At 38.9% G+C, this 15,981-nt stretch overlaps 1 protein-coding gene across 1 annotated transcript; it reads left to right on the top strand.

The window, feature by feature from the left end:
- The first annotated feature begins 5,107 nt into the window (after nucleotides 1-5,107).
- LOC118787725 (zinc finger protein 391-like) lies at nucleotides 5,108-13,200 on the top strand. Its single transcript, XM_036543359.1, has 6 exons — nucleotides 5,108-5,115; nucleotides 5,498-5,604; nucleotides 8,945-9,204; nucleotides 10,041-10,108; nucleotides 10,574-10,761; nucleotides 12,188-13,200. Exons 1-6 carry the CDS (start codon nucleotides 5,108-5,110, stop codon nucleotides 12,997-12,999), a joined length of 1,443 nt encoding a protein of 480 aa, XP_036399252.1. The 3' UTR covers nucleotides 13,000-13,200.
- Nucleotides 13,201-15,981: the final 2,781 nt, after the last annotated feature.

Below are 15,981 nucleotides of genomic sequence, written 5' to 3'. Positions count from 1 at the left end.
CGAAATGGTGTTGCCTGGGTTAGTGGATTGTGCTGAAGGATGCTTTGACACAGACAAGATTGCTGAAGGACTATTGAAGCTGAACAAAGTAAAGTTTGGTTTAGATAATGAGACAACAATGTCTGTCATGGTAATGGAGGGTGAAGAAGGGGCAGAGAGTATGGGGGAAGTAGTTTAGAGGGAGGAGAGTTGGAGGGTGTGTGTGAAAATGTATGTGAGAGAGTGGGGAGTGGGAGATGGTGAGATGAGGGAGGATGGTGATATAGATTTGCTTGGGTTGTCTGAAGAGGAGAATGAAGTGTGAAGCAGAGTGTTTGTATGATGTGGGTAAGACCATGTGAAATTGTGATGTGTACAAGCTGTAATGTAAGTTGAACGTAAGTTAGAGTTATTGCTGAAAATTGAAAAAAAAAATTAGATGTAATTGACAGTGTATTTCAAAATTAAGTGTGTATTTGAAGTTATGTGGTGTGCTGTAGCATTATTTTTGTTGCACATTGTGAGATATTCTGAGAATTTATTGCGTTCAATAAAACAATTGGTTGTATAATAAGTTTTCTGTTTGCAATGTGGTCTTGTGTTTACTTTGAAGAAGGAACACTCAATGAATATGAGTGTTCTAATAAAATGTAATTTGAATGTATGTATTAAGAGGTGTGATGGAGTGACACAGGGGTGATGGTTTGTATTGTTTATAGTATGACTGGATTGTGGTGATACTGTGTTTCAGGATCTTCAGAATATTATGAGGTTAAAGACCTTAAATTAATTATAATAGGTGTGTATAGAGATAAGAACTTAGACTGACAAAGACAACAATGGATAACAATTAATACAATTGTCAGTTACTGGTTTACTCAGACTTACCCTAGGTGTGCTGTTTTTCAAAACCATAGCAATATCTGCCAATAACTGTTCTAACACAAACCAGTAGCAGAGCCAAGTAACACACCTGCAAGAATTTTCTCCTCAGGCAGTTTTAATATGGACAACTGGAAATGTGGATGCTTTATGATTGCAGACTAGGTATAAAATTACCGTTATCATTTTTGTTTCGAAATTAGTTTGATATCTAGCATTTATTAGTTGTGACTAAAGAGAAAATATGTAGAAAGCTATAGTTCACTACGCCTCATTGCTAACGTTTATTCATCAAAGCTACGTTCGAAAACTTCCCAACTAACTGAACAGTTTCGGCGTTAATCTTATACAACGTGAAACGTGGATTTACAGCTAACCGGACAGAAAATGTGTGCTCAGTCAGTTTGGTAGAATATGCCTGACAATACATCACGCTTAGTTACTACGCCCTAATTTACCCATTATCCTGCTACAAAGGGCAAAGTGAAAGCGCGAACGGAAGAAAGATTACAAATTTGGGTTGTTAGTTGTTTTGGCAGTTATGATGATATTAAATTACCATTTGTCCCCTGTGCATTTGCTGACTGCGTTCCGTTTTGCGTCAGGCCCTTATTGCACTCAATGATGCAGCATACAGTGTCATTCACACCTCCAGCATAGATGGCAGTAGAAGAATGAATGGAACAGGATGGCAAAAGAGTTTCGCTGACCATAAAAATCTCTTTGGTTGTTTACGCAACCGCGGGAATCAAGTACGGGTATTGTCAGCTGCAGAGCTGCGCATCTGGTCAAGTGACTTCCTGTCGTCTTTATACCGAGGTTAAGCAGCGTGATTTCTTCTAAGCATAGCGTCCCCGGTTCTGTGCATTGATGTAAAACATATATACGTAATTGCACCAAACCTGCCAGCTCTGTCATTGTGCTGCTAGACCCCCTCGTGTGAGGCTGCGCATGACCTGTTCTGAACTGCGTGCTGTTCGAGCATCAGGGCAGGACAGACTGTACAGATTCTTTTACTTTTTAATAACATCTGGGTGGGATGACACTGAACAGCGACCACTGGACTGATATATTCGTGTTAAAATTAGTGGATCCGTGCATTGACTGTGAACGGACGGAGTAATTTCGCCGCAATTCTGGACACGCTGTGCAACCCGTATCTTCATCAATGAAGCTATGATTCTTTTTCTGTTTGTTAACCCAAAATATCACCCGTGTAACACCTGCGCCGTGGCGGCAATGTGAAGAACAGCTTGGTATGTGAGGTGGGCATTGATTGTGCGTCTTAACATTTGAAGCAGTGAACGAACACTGAATTATACATCGAGGGGAAAAAATTAGCTGTTGTAATTTTAGGTTTTTAATCTGCATATTCGAATGATTCACATTAGTTTAGAGTGCTTACACAAACATTTTGGGAAAACGTTGATTTGTGTAGAATATTGGGTGGACGCTTTAATTGTCGTCAGTATGTGATGCAATTTGAGCTAAGAAACAGTGGAAGTTGTTTGTATGGTATAATAAAAGAAAAAAGAAGCAAAACCGGTGATGCAAGAGAGTGAAAGAGAAACAGAATGCCTTCAAGTTATTTGTGGAGATTACTGGTAGCTATGTACATAAACGAAGTGATTTGACATGATGAGCGAACATTTTGTGAAGAGTGGTTTCTTAACCTACGGCGTATTGTGCAACCAAAACTAAATAAATTACTGTGACATAACGAGAAAATTATTGCTAAATGTACAAGCTGTCATATGAGTGTATGAAATCGATTTTGCGAGGATACCGCAGACTGTCAGAAAACTGACAGCGCGTGATCCGTTCTTGGACAGACTGATGACGTGCACGTCATTATACATCTATACATTTTATTCACCAGGGTTGATCATTTATATTGACTATTTGTGTGTTTCTGCGTTACATCAGTGGTACAAGAGGACGAAATACGTAATTTAGCCGCATTGTGTGCTTACTAGTGATGGGAAGAGCTTTTTTGAATTGTTTAGTTAAGGACGGTATGATCCGACACAGTACTCCGGTACGTAGCGATGTGAAGTTCGGCAAAGATACGTTCCTATCCTCAATTAACGTAATTATGCTTGCTGAGCAACCCAGTCAGGGCTAAATAATAATAATAATGCGCGCATCCTAGTATCAGACTACAATTGTAACCAAAGGGCGATCTGCATCCTTCGCACCTGCGGGTGCTGGGTCCAGCAAAATAGGCTACTGCACGGAAACATTGCTAGGGAGTCATTGGGGTTGTGAAAAATTCTGATCGTAGATTATCTCATGTTCTGTCTAAATATGAGGGACTGCATCGCATATTTGTAGGAAAGTATTTACATTTTGATGACACAACCACACCTTCGAGTGTATACCTACATGTAGCCTATATAGGAACAGGCTACAGCTCAACTGTGTTGAACTAACTCAAATGCTGCCTCCCAATCTGCAAGTGAGCAAGCAAGTCCATACTTCATGTGACATCTCACAATTGCACACTTGAGGAGGAAGGGCAAAGGTATTATTTTGGAGCACATTTATTTATGACTCCAGTGAAACCACAATTGAAACCCATGTGACAGTTGGGTCAAATAGTAGCCCTTAACTTCTTTCACAGAGTGACAATGAGGCTGGATTACCTCCCAGTGAGGATGTGGTCTTACATTTTTGTGATCTGTAGACTGAAGCTATCTCACATAGCAGACAAACACATGTTCTAATGCAGAAAGGTGTGCAGCCTTCGGATGGGAGAGTATTGTGTTGAAATGGGTCAACACCAAGGTGTATGCCCTAGTGAGCTACAGAAGGTAGCTAAGTCTTGTTACTGTTGGCCTGGTGCCATGATGACAAAGCTTGTGCCTGTTTCGTTTTGTACTTGCATATTTGCTAATTCCTGATCATTACAGTTTCACAGCTGGATCATTGTAGACTATATGTCCTAGCTCAAGATGACAGATTATTGAAGGCATGCATGCATTATTACTTGTCCCAGTATAGCTAGGAAGTCCCCCCTCTCTAGCTATCTATATGAAATATGACAGATGTGCAGATCTAGCTGCATTGGTGCTTGTCTTGCAATGAATACATTTTCCTCAGTTATTTGTATTTATAGCAAGAGTTGAACAGAATTGACAATACAGCAAACTGAACAATATCAACATAGTTTCAAGTTGATTTTGGCCTCTGCAGTAAACTTGCCTTGCAGTAAACAGTGCTATCAACAGTCAACAGGCAGGACATTCTGGAAGAATATCAGATGTCTCTTCCTTTTACACCCTGCCTCTCTAACAATGACAAACAACAAGCAACTGGTGCCATTGCCAGGTAGCTAGCTAAAAATTAGCACCACATTACCTCTTGTGAATCTTGTGAATGTTGCACCCTTAGAAAGACACTCACGAGGCAGCTCCTTCTTTCCAGGCAACTTTCTTAATAAAAGCTTGGTTCAACATCAGTAAGGTTTTTTTTTTTTGGTAATGCATTTCCTCCTTCTTGCATCCTCATTCCTTCAGGTTAACAAAGGATCCTGGTCACTAGCTAATGTCATCACACAAAACGTAAATATTTCAAAATGACTGTACCTTATTTAACAACATTACTAAGGGTTTCTGTTCAAATATGTAAAATAGTTTATAATGCACATTTTTTTTAAAGGGCACAACATAAAGTGGTTAACGTGACATCACGGAAATTTCCCATTGTCTCAGCCATTTTCTCTCTCCTCAGCCCTGACATGTGATGCAGAAGGGAGTTACTGGGTCCCCTTCTCTCTATCCATGCATGATGGAAGATTCAGCTGCTACCTACAAAGACACACCTTTAAATGAGAAACTCAGTTGTCACATACGGTAATATTACAAGGCTTTCAGTATGCTCCGTAAGTGTGTGTGTGTCTGTGTGAGACATGAGAACGTGTTCACTTATTATTGGATTTGTAGCAGAAAATTAACGTTAATAACCTGCATGCCCCCAGGTGGTTATAACTGGGGTTATAATTATGATGGTTAATAACCATAACCGTAACAGCCCTATCTGCCACCCAGGAGCCCATTCTGGCTGAACAAATAGGGAATAGAGGTGAGTAGGTTGGCCAAGGTCAGCACTCTGCAACTCCTCCTTGTCCTACAAGTTGGTCAGATAACATCAGTGGAGTAGCAGCTATCTTCCAATTTGCACCCACTTCACTGTAATGTGTTGTGGGACTGTGAATTTAGTTATCTGTGAAATAGCTGTTGGCTGCATGAAAGTGTATCCGATGATTAAATTCACCTTGCCTCAGCTGCACAAGGGGGGAGGTTATTTATGAACAGTATGACTGTGTTCTGTCTAACTCTGTCTAATGCAGAGATTAAATACATCATTTAAAAAGTACATTTATGTTACATCACATCAGGGGTATGATTTACTATAAAGGGAACTGTACTGCACATTAGTGTACTTGTGCTTGTTCTTGTGTGTGTGTGTGTGTGTGTGTGATTGTGTATAATAGCTCTCATCTCCAGAAACACAGATATGCCTCTGCATGTACAATAACATAAGCAAAGTGTACCTTTGCTGAAATTAATTTATTATAGCATGACAATCTAAATAAACAACATAATCTTAATACTTGTCTCTTCTCTTATCACAGACAAATCAAAGACAAAGAGTGTTTTGAGACTGTGGAACTAAACAAGAAACTGAAGGCTGATCAACAGCTTTTTTCTACAGAGAGTCACCAAAAAGCAGATTTTTGGTGTAAGTCTAAATTTGTGTCCTCTCAATAAATTTCCATGTTCATGCATTTTAAAAGTAACTTTAATTAACTCATTTTCTCTTGCACAATGTCTGAATGTAAAAACATGTTCAGTGTACAAATTATGGCAAGTTATTCACAGAAAGAAAGTAATAGAAAATAGAAACATTTGATAATCATTCCTTTCAAATTGTGCCTTCTTAGGGTACATGACATAAATGTGTTAGTTGGAATTAGGCACATTTCTATCAGCAGCAGAAATATTTAGGCGGCAAGCACTGAAGGTGCAAGGCACTTATTGTATATTGTTAGAATTTTTCACTATACTTTCTGCCATGTGAGTCTATGGCAGCCCATAGAACCCCTTGGTGGATTTTGATGAAATTTGGCACATTGATAGAGGACAGTTCGAAGTATCCAGGCTTCAAATTTGGGGTCAATCCAACCATCTCTGTAGCGCCACCAACAGGCCATATTCCAAGGTATATTTTTGCTTATAACTTTTGAACCATTTGTCCTAGAGCTGTGATCTTTTTTTCCCCTAAATCCTTGGGTCATCTCGATTCCACCATTTTGAATTTTTCGAAAAACCTACCTTTGCGAACTAGTCCTAGATCGTTGATTCTATCACCACCAAATTTGGTACATATCAAGTTTCATGAAATTTGGCCAAATGGGGGCACTATACCAGAAAAACAGAGTAAAGGACCCTAGCTGGGAAAATATGAACCCTCTGTGTTGGCCATTTTGTTTTTCTGCCATCTTGGTATTATTGTTTTTTCAATGGTTTTCTATGGCAGGCCGTAGAAGCCCTAGGTGGATTTTGGTGGAATCTAGCACCCTCACAGAGCACAGTCCAAGGTATCCAGGCACCAACGATGAATAGACTCATCCACTGTATCGGATTTTCGGAAAAAAATCACATTTTGAATTTTTCAAAAAAACTACAAACTATTGCAAACTATTCCTAGACCTTTGACCGTATAACCGTCAAATTTGGCATGAATCATCAAGAGAGGATTCTGACCAAACGTTGTGAAAAGAATTGTGATGGGTCAACTGATATAGCCACAGTCATCAAATGAAATTTGATGGTAAAAGACGCCAAAACAGGAAGTGAGTCATATCTCAGCAGTGTTTTGTTGGAGTGATGCCACTTGGGGGCACTATACCATTAAAAAAACATTTAAATCCCCATTACTCTGGCACGAGAGCAGAAATTTCAGATAAATTTTTTGTGCTTCATCAAAGTTAGGGATCCTAACTGGGAACTTATGAAACCTCTGTGTCAGCCATTTTGTGTTTCATCCATCTTTGATTTTGTCGAAAGCACATTTAACCACCTCCTCCTAGAGTTATGGCACAATGAGGTTTTGTGTATTACCTCTTTGGACCATTGTTTTTAAGAGTTGTTAAAGGATAGTTGCCAGGTTAAACAATATGGCCACAGTGTACCCACAAATTCGCCCGTGAAGGCGCTTGGCATAAAACTCAGTACACATGCTTACCATGAGGCCTGGGTGGAACACACCAAGTTTAGTGAAATTTGGCTACTTTGGGATGATATACTGAAAAACAGGTTTAAACACCCATGTGTCCATGTACTTAGATTTTAATGAAATTTTGTTTCAATGGACCACAAGGCACAGACCACACAAAGAAAAGCAGTTATTGCAACCAATTTTTTGTAGATCATTACATCACTACATGTCAGGTCCTAACTGGGAAATGAACACATAGTTCAATGTCCAAATGGCATGGCTGCTAAGATACAATCAGTTTGTAGCATTTAAAATAGGTACATCTCCTGCACCTTTTGAGCTACTGCCACAACTAATACACTAAATAATGTTGAAGAAGAACTTGGACTTTCCATATTGGCCTGAATGAAAGACAGGGTTTTTTTCTACTTCAGAAATTACATCTGAAAAGCGGGGTTGCCTTACATCCGAGGACTAGACTTTTTAATGTCATTATACATTAACAACAGCAGATGGCGCCATTTATCCGTGATTGTTCAGTGGTATTAGCAATCCCAGTAGACTAGTTTATTTTTATTTTTGTTCAAATAACTTATTCATTTGAAAATGTGATTACATTTTATTTTTATTTAAATGTGACAAATTCATTTAAAAGATGCAGAAAGTATATCAGCATACCTTGTTTTATTCAGTGTGTTTTATTAAATTCATGTCAAATGAAATTATTTTCTTTAAAAATTGAGATTTGATCTTCAGAAAGTCTTTACCAGAAAAAATGGGGGGTCCTTTTCTAATCAGGGACTTATTATATTCAGCTAATATGGTATGTTCTCTGCCATTTTTCCCACGATTTTGGATTTTTTCAAATACCCAAAAATTGCACTTCTCCGACAGCATTGACACTTCTTATTGCAATGTCCCATGAAGGCACACTGCATTTTATGGCACTGCGTATATTTAACCTTGACATATATGTAGTGGAGAGCAGTATAGTGGTGTAAGTGGGTAGCACTACTGCCTAACAATATGGAGGTTTCAAGTTCGGGGTGCGTCTGCATTCAGTTTGTACCTTGTCCCTGTGTTCATGTGGGTTTCCTCTGGGTATTCTGGTTTTCTACCACAGTCCAAACACATTCAGTTAATATCAATTGGACATGCTATATTGCCCATAGGTATGAGTGCAAGAGTGGGTGTCAATGTGTCTGTTCACCCTGTGATGGACTGGTGTCTTGTTCAGAGGTTGTTCTGATTAGTTGTCTACCTGGTGGCCCAGTGGTGCTTGGCCCCTTCATTGCTGGTTGCAGCTATATTTTTGCAGGTATATTTGTAATGACACATGGAGAATATGATTTGTACCCATGTGTAACTTGGCATCTTTATATGTGTAAATTGTTTTTGTTATACTTATGTTTTTGTAGTGGCATTTAAAAATGGAATACAATTGGCAAACAGTTAACTGTTGGATTTCACAATTAAAACAATCATTAATAATGGTGTTTCAATTGAAGGATATCTAATTGCTCCAGCAATACCTTTTTACATAAATATAGCAACAATTAAGAAAATATGAGCTATCGAAGACATATTTTCTGATTATTATGAGCACATGTATAAGGTTAATTACAAATTCGGTAAAAGTAGCATAACAGAGTGAATTCGTACATTTAACGGTCTATTTAATCTTATAAATTAAATTAACAATTTACTTTTAATGGAAACATGTACACAGGCATTGCATCTTCAGCACTGCTTCATTTATTTTTTACATTGTTGGGAACTGGATATCAATAACTGATTAAAAAGGAATGGCTTTTAGAAAGATGTACTGATTGATGGGCCTGTGGTTGTTCCCTCTCTATAGTCTGTGAAGAGTGCAAGGAGTACTTCATAGAGGAATGCCCAACCCACGGACCCCCGGTCTTCATTCCAGACACGCCTGTGGCCCTGGGGGTTCCAAACCGAGCCGCTCTGACGGCTCCCTCTGGAATCGAGATCATCCAGGAGGGAGGAGAGGTAGACGTCTGCTGCGTGGACAGGAACATTCCAAAGGGGGCGCTGTTTGGCCCTTACCAGGGAGAGGTAGTCTCTCAGGACAAGTCCTCAGGGTTCTTCTCCTGGATGGTGAGTTCAGCCCCCTTTGGCCTTCATATACTCTTTATTCAGACACTTTATCACATCTTCATCAACTCCATAATACTGTAAGGAATAAATCTTACTAAGATGAGAGGAAGACGTTGGCCATGAATGACTAACAGGCAGGAGCTAGTTCTCATCATGTTTCGCATTTGGCCAGAAGTCTGTCCATCAATTCAGGGGTTGTAAGATTCACTGAGATTGAGCTACAGTGAATCTGTCCATTCAGGGAAAATGGCGGGGATTTCAAATGTATTTTCATGTCAGTTTTTTACAATAAGGTGAGGGTATACAGTTTTCATTAATTTTGGTTATATTTTAACAGCACCAGTCTGTAGAAGTAGTCCCTGCATCTTATCTTGAATAAACTTTCCCACATATGACATTTCTCTGGAATTCATATACGCTTTCCAATCTGATAGGTCATCCCCTAGGTCTTCATTCGCACCTATGTAAGTCCTTCGATTACTGTGTAAGAATTACTGTGAGATCAGTTATTGAAGGATTTCATATTTTGTGCCTATTTGGTCATGTGGTTCACCTTCTTTATAGTTTTCTGTTTATCTCTCCTTGCTTCATAGATTCTGTACTTATCTATCTTAAGTCCCATTTGGTAGCCTCAACTGTTTTAGAAAGCTCCTAACCTTAACCCCAACCTTAACCCTAATCCTAATCCTTCCTATAATGATTCTAATTGAACAACAGAATGTAGTTGTATGTGTAAGATGTTATAAATCTGCAAGGTGAGAAATGGTAATTATGTTCATAAAATGATAATTATAACATGTTTGTTTTTATATTTTCATGTTTCTCTTCTTCCTTAGATTGTTGATGAAAACAATACATACAAATCCATTGATGGCAGTGATGAAACTAAAACCAATTGGATGAGGTATTTCCTTGTTTAATGTGTAAGGATAAACGCGACCTAACTGGCTATAATATAATATTATGAATGTTTGTATTGTCCATAGGAATCCACTGAAGAACTCTTTTTATTAAGTAATAATGCTAGATCATTGCAAATTTTGTTTCTTCCATAATATCTCTCTAGCTCCCTCTTCCTCCGTTTCTTTCCTTCTCTCCTCCCTTCAGTCTTATATTGAGATTGTCAAAATATTATCTTTCTGGGTCAGCTCAGTTTGTATTAAGTATAGTATGCAATTGAAGAATATCTTAATCATTAAAACACATGTATGACTTAAACACTGTTAAAAGATTGTAACACATGTAACCTATATTTACAGAGCTCAGTGTGGTCTGTGTTGAATCACATTGTTTAGTGTTGATAAATGTACAAAAGCAGGTTGTGGATGTACAGAATGTGGGTGTGTAAGTCATGCACTGTGTGATCCAGGTATGTACAGACCTCAGCAGAGGAGAGTGAGAGGAACCTGACTGCCTTTCAGCATGGTGAGCACATCTACTTCCGTGTCTGCCGGGACCTGTCAGAGGGAGAGAAGCTACGTGTTTGGTACAGTGAAGACTACATGGGGAGGCTACACAGCATGTCCCAGGACAGCATTGACCACAGCCTTGCCACAGGTGAGACACTTCCCACAATGCAGTTTGTATCATATTACTTCCCTGGGAGAAACTGCCTTTTCCAAACTTCTGTGAGTACCAGATTGTGAGGGAAATTAAAATTAATCCAGTAATTAATTAATTCAGTAATATTTTAATTCAGTAGTATTTTTAAGACATAACTGAGAACCAAGAGGCAACTTCAGAACATTCCTGAAATGGGGAGCATGATATTCGCATTCCTTAAAATCCCCAAAAGCATAGTTCTGCAAATAAGCTATGTTACAATGGATCTTGTGACAGTAAAAAAATAATAGGGATATAAATGGCACATTTATAAGCGTTGATTAATTGGTGGCTGAAAGCGATTATCATTTAATGATTGTTAAAGGAGAATGAAGTTTTTTTAATGTTTTGATAGGCACATTTAAAAAAGGAAGGAATCACTTTAAACAACACAAATCACTAGAACAAATAATAGTTAACAACCATGATGGAAAAAAGAAACAAATGTAGCCTGCTTGATGTGTTTTTTCCCCAAAACTGTCATTTTAGGCTTTTTTGAGCACTTAAGGCAATCTCTGTCATCATGCTTAATCACAGCAAGCCCATCAGAATAAGCCTGGCTGGTTTCAAATGACTATATGAATGATGAATAAGAAACTTCATTTATTTAATGAAATAAGGTGTTTCCATACAATATGAATAAGCCTATTTAAAAGCCTTGGCTTGTTGTATGAAAGTCTTCATAAATAAAAGTATTTTCTGTTTTGCCACATTGATTTTGTAAGTTTCGTAAGGACACAGGCACAATCCACAACATCATCCGAGTGACTCACAGGCACCTGAGAAATATCAGGGGACCTGAGAGCAGTGTGACAAGCAAACCCTGGCCAGAACACCCACTCTTATGCCAAGTGCAGTGAAACCAATTTGTTCCACCACTGTGGGCCCCCAGTTGTTGCAGGGAGATGACACGGCCAGGTCCCAACCCAAGCCATTGGGCTTAACCTGCTGTGACACTAAGCTACTTGGGAGCCCAAAAAGTCCAAATTTTTAAGAACACAAAAAGATAGCGTGGGTAGAGTGAAACTATCAAACACCCCTTTGGAATATAGTAAAAGGACAGTCTCCAGCACCAGTGAAGTGGAACAAGACTAAATATCAAACAGCCCCTTTACATTATTACAAATGATTGGCTCTTCACTATGAGTCTCTGCTCTTGTAAAGTTAGGGAACAATAAATATATTTATACAAATATATTGTATAAATCTCCCTCAAAGTAAGCCAATCCAGCCATGTTGGACACCTTGGCTGGGTGCTTATTGCCACTCCTTATATGCATCTTTTGGCTTTTATTTTCAGAAAAATGCTTTCATTTTCTAGTGTCTGCATCCATGTGAATGTTCTCTCAATTGTTATAATATTTACCCTCTGTCTCTCCAGGGGTCCTCATATGTTCCCAGTGTGGGAAGAGTTACAGATGGGCATCACACCTAACAAACTGTTCACAGTGTGGGCATAGTTTTAATCATTCAAGTGTTTTGACACTACACCAGCAAACTCCTAGAAGCGAACGTCCATACCACTGCTCTCAGTGTGGAAAGAGCTTTAGTCACTCAAGTACATTGAGGAACCACCAGCAAACTCACACAGGGGAGCGCCCATTCCAGTGTTCCCAGTGCGGGAAGAGCTTCAGTCGCTCAAGTACTTTGCGGAGACACCAACAGACTCATACGGGGGAATGCCCGTATCACTGTTCCCAGTGTGGGAAGAGCTTCAGTCACTCAAGTACTTTGAGGCGACACCAGCAAACTCACACAGGGGAGCGTCCATTCCACTGCTCCCAGTGTGGAATGAACTTCGGTCGCTCGAGTACTTTAAGAAAGCACCATCAAACTCATACAGGGGAGCGCCCTTACCAATGCTCCCAGTGTGAGAAGAGCTTCAGTCAACTGGGTACTTTAAAGAAACATCAGCGAACTCATACGGGGGAACGCCCATACCACTGCTCCCAGTGTGGGAAGAATTTCAGTCATTCCAGTCATCTGATAGTACACCAGCGAACTCATACGGGGGAGCGCCCATACCACTGCTCTCAATGCGGGAAGAGCTTCAGTGATTCAAGTAATCTGAAACTACACCAGCGAACTCATACAGGGGAGCGTCCATATTACTGCTCCCAGTGTGGCAAAGGCTTCAGCCGGTCAAGTCATCTGAAACTACACCAGCAAACTCATACAGGGAAGAAAAGTTGAGGAATGTTGTGTGTTGTCTGTCAAAGGAGCATTTTTCTGTTTAGAGTATTTAACTGATCTGTTTTGAAATGGATTTGGTTTTTACGTTAGAGGGTGAAGTCGATTTTCTGACCTATAAGTTCTGTTTATACAGTAATATTACTAGTATTGCCACTGCTTGCTATGAAGGTCTCATTCATACACAGAGGGCAGCTTATTTCATTTCAGCTGGGTTACACTATCATATAGTGATGAATTACACTGTAATTAAAACCTGTAGGTGAGGTTATTGTGTAGAAGGTGTGCTTTTGATACCTCACTCTCAACAAAGGAACTGTCAGAGAATGCACTGCATGTCAAGACAGACACAATGTGGAAGAAAGAATTATATTTATATATATATATATATATATATATATATATATAGTGCACTCCTTTTGGAGGAATCATAGAAGAATAAAAAACAAACAGGGATCAAAAGGCTGGGACAGAATCATTCCTGTGCTGTTGCACTTGAAAGAATCAAGGAATTTGAATCGCTTGGAGCTTGCTCACAACATAATTTACCCAGTGACATTCAATTAATAAATGTTTAATAATACATAAAAACACTATATTATGTATGTTTTTTCCATGTTTGAAGAATATATAGCCAAAATTTTCTCCAGAACATTTTTACAACAGAAACATCCAATTTACTGAACGATTAGCCACTCGCTAGAATACGAAGAATTGTTCATGACAGATGTAATACTTGTAACAAGATAGTACTGTAATGACATCAGAAAAGAGACAAAGAGTCATCTAATTAGACAGGTTTTAGCCAGCCCGGTAAGCTTCTGTTATTTCCCTCTGAGTTTTTGGTTTTTTCTCTTTTACTCAGTTTAAAAGAAAATAGTCACCAAGTACTAAGTGTATACTGATATGCTCGAATTGTGTTTTTCTGCATTATTCTTGGTTTCTTGAAGTGTAAGGTTTTGTTCGTCTCTGAATACTCTAAAGGAAATGTCCTACAGATGGTAAGCCTGACTTGAGTAAGTAACTGGAAAACTCAGGACGTAGGTACATAGGACACGTTTCCTAATTCCCAATCTTATATAACCAATATTGCAGTATGGGCCAGATTTGCCTTTCCCTTTGTTAGGTTCTACTTTTGGGTACTGTACTAGAACAAAGGGTCATCAATACATCAATGCCTGCAGTCCACTGCCTCTGTCTAAAACCAATCAACAGCTGTTGAGGTGTGGCCTAATCACACCTAGGTATTTCTGCGAGTTGTCATCTGAGCCTAGGCAGTCTTAGTTCGGACGCTGTTTGTGTGCGTAATTTTGGCTTCTGGGGAATAAACCTTGTCTCTGCAAGACCGGTCTCTTCTCATTCATCACACTGTCTGTTCCACAAAGTAGGACCGAACACCTTTAAGTTATATGCAGTAACACGCAATGTAAAGAATTTACTTTTGAGAGCGTACAAAAAAAGGAGCAGATGCAGAAACCACTGAAAAGTCCCCCTCGGTACCTAATAGTAACCAAAGACACGCCTGCCTTGTCATTTTGGTAGGTCAGTGAAATCATCTTACCTGAACAAATTCAGTTGCAACAGATGCAAGTAAGTTTCTGATTACTGTCAGTTATTTCATGTTATTAACTTGAATTCTATATGTCTGACTGTTTTGCTTAATAGAAGTGTAATTGTTTTGAATGCCATTATCTAGAAAGATATCTCCCATAATGTGATACACATGCAACCTTCATTTACCTTCCAAAAAAATTGACTCAAGGAATCCTCCGGTAATCCATGGTTCGGTATTTACACTGATTTACATACTGGATACACCCCACCCCACACGCATGACCATGTATGAAGGATCTGTATTCTACTGTACCAGATCCTTCAGAATCATGTGTTAGTTACATCTACTTAAAAGGTCATTGTTCCACTGTTGATATTAGCACATCATGTTATCAACATAATGATGACATAGAAATGCCTTTGTATTGAAGCTGGCCAACACTTCTCCCATAAACAAGCCCAAAAAGAACAGAGGTTTAAAATAAACAACAATTTTAAAATACAACAAACAAAACAAAGGAAACCAGTCCATGCACAAACAGCAGAGACAAAATGAGCCTCCCTGCTTCCCAGCCATACCTGTATTTAATCAGGCTTCAATTAGCAAGGTGTGGCTTGTTACCCAATAGGCTGGTCCTCGTACAAAGTAACATAGGTGCACACAATTAAGTGATGATTGACCCAGTTAACTAGTAATTGACAACAGTTGATACTTAGTCCAAGGAAGATGTGGCGAAGGCTCTCCTTCACAGCCTTTAAAGGAGAGAAAAACACAACTTGCCTTTGGCTTCAGTGCCAATATGAACTGAGTTTCTCTGGTGCATGCAATTCCTTTTGAAGAATGGGCTTGCAAGAAAAGAGAATAATGCATGTCAAGTCATGACATGAGTTGTTGACACGGTGTGCATTCCATTACAGCCTATTTGTTATCAATTGCCATTTATTGATAACATTTCCATTTGGAGTCATCTTGTAAATCATTTTATTGTCTTACATAGAGGGTAATTTATCATAATATAAAATAAATGATGAATGGAAAAAAATGTTAAATGAGGAATGAGGAAAAAATGGAAATGAAAAGAATTTTTTACATTCCTTTCTTTTACTCATTTGGAAGTGTAGAGAAGCTGGCCAACACTTCTCCCATAAATGAGCCAAAAAGAACAAAAGGTTAAAAGAAACAATAATTTATTTTTTAAAACCAAACAACAAAGACAAAGGACCCAGCCTACACCAACCAAAAGCAGGGACAAAATGAGCGTTCCCTCCTGTTGGTGAGTCCTCATTCAAACAGCTCAATTCACATACAGGTCAGACACCAGCTGGAGTGACAAGTTCTGCTGTTGTATCCCCTGGAAGAAGGTATTATCTACAGTTGTCACTTGTTTTTTAAGACAAAGAAATCTCAGAGGTTTACAACAGAAAATGTGG

The sequence above is a fragment of the Megalops cyprinoides genome, chromosome 13 (assembly GCF_013368585.1).
Source record: "Megalops cyprinoides isolate fMegCyp1 chromosome 13, fMegCyp1.pri, whole genome shotgun sequence".
Classification (NCBI taxonomy): domain Eukaryota; kingdom Metazoa; phylum Chordata; class Actinopteri; order Elopiformes; family Megalopidae; genus Megalops; species Megalops cyprinoides.
This window is presented reverse-complemented; position numbering and strand designations above follow the sequence as displayed.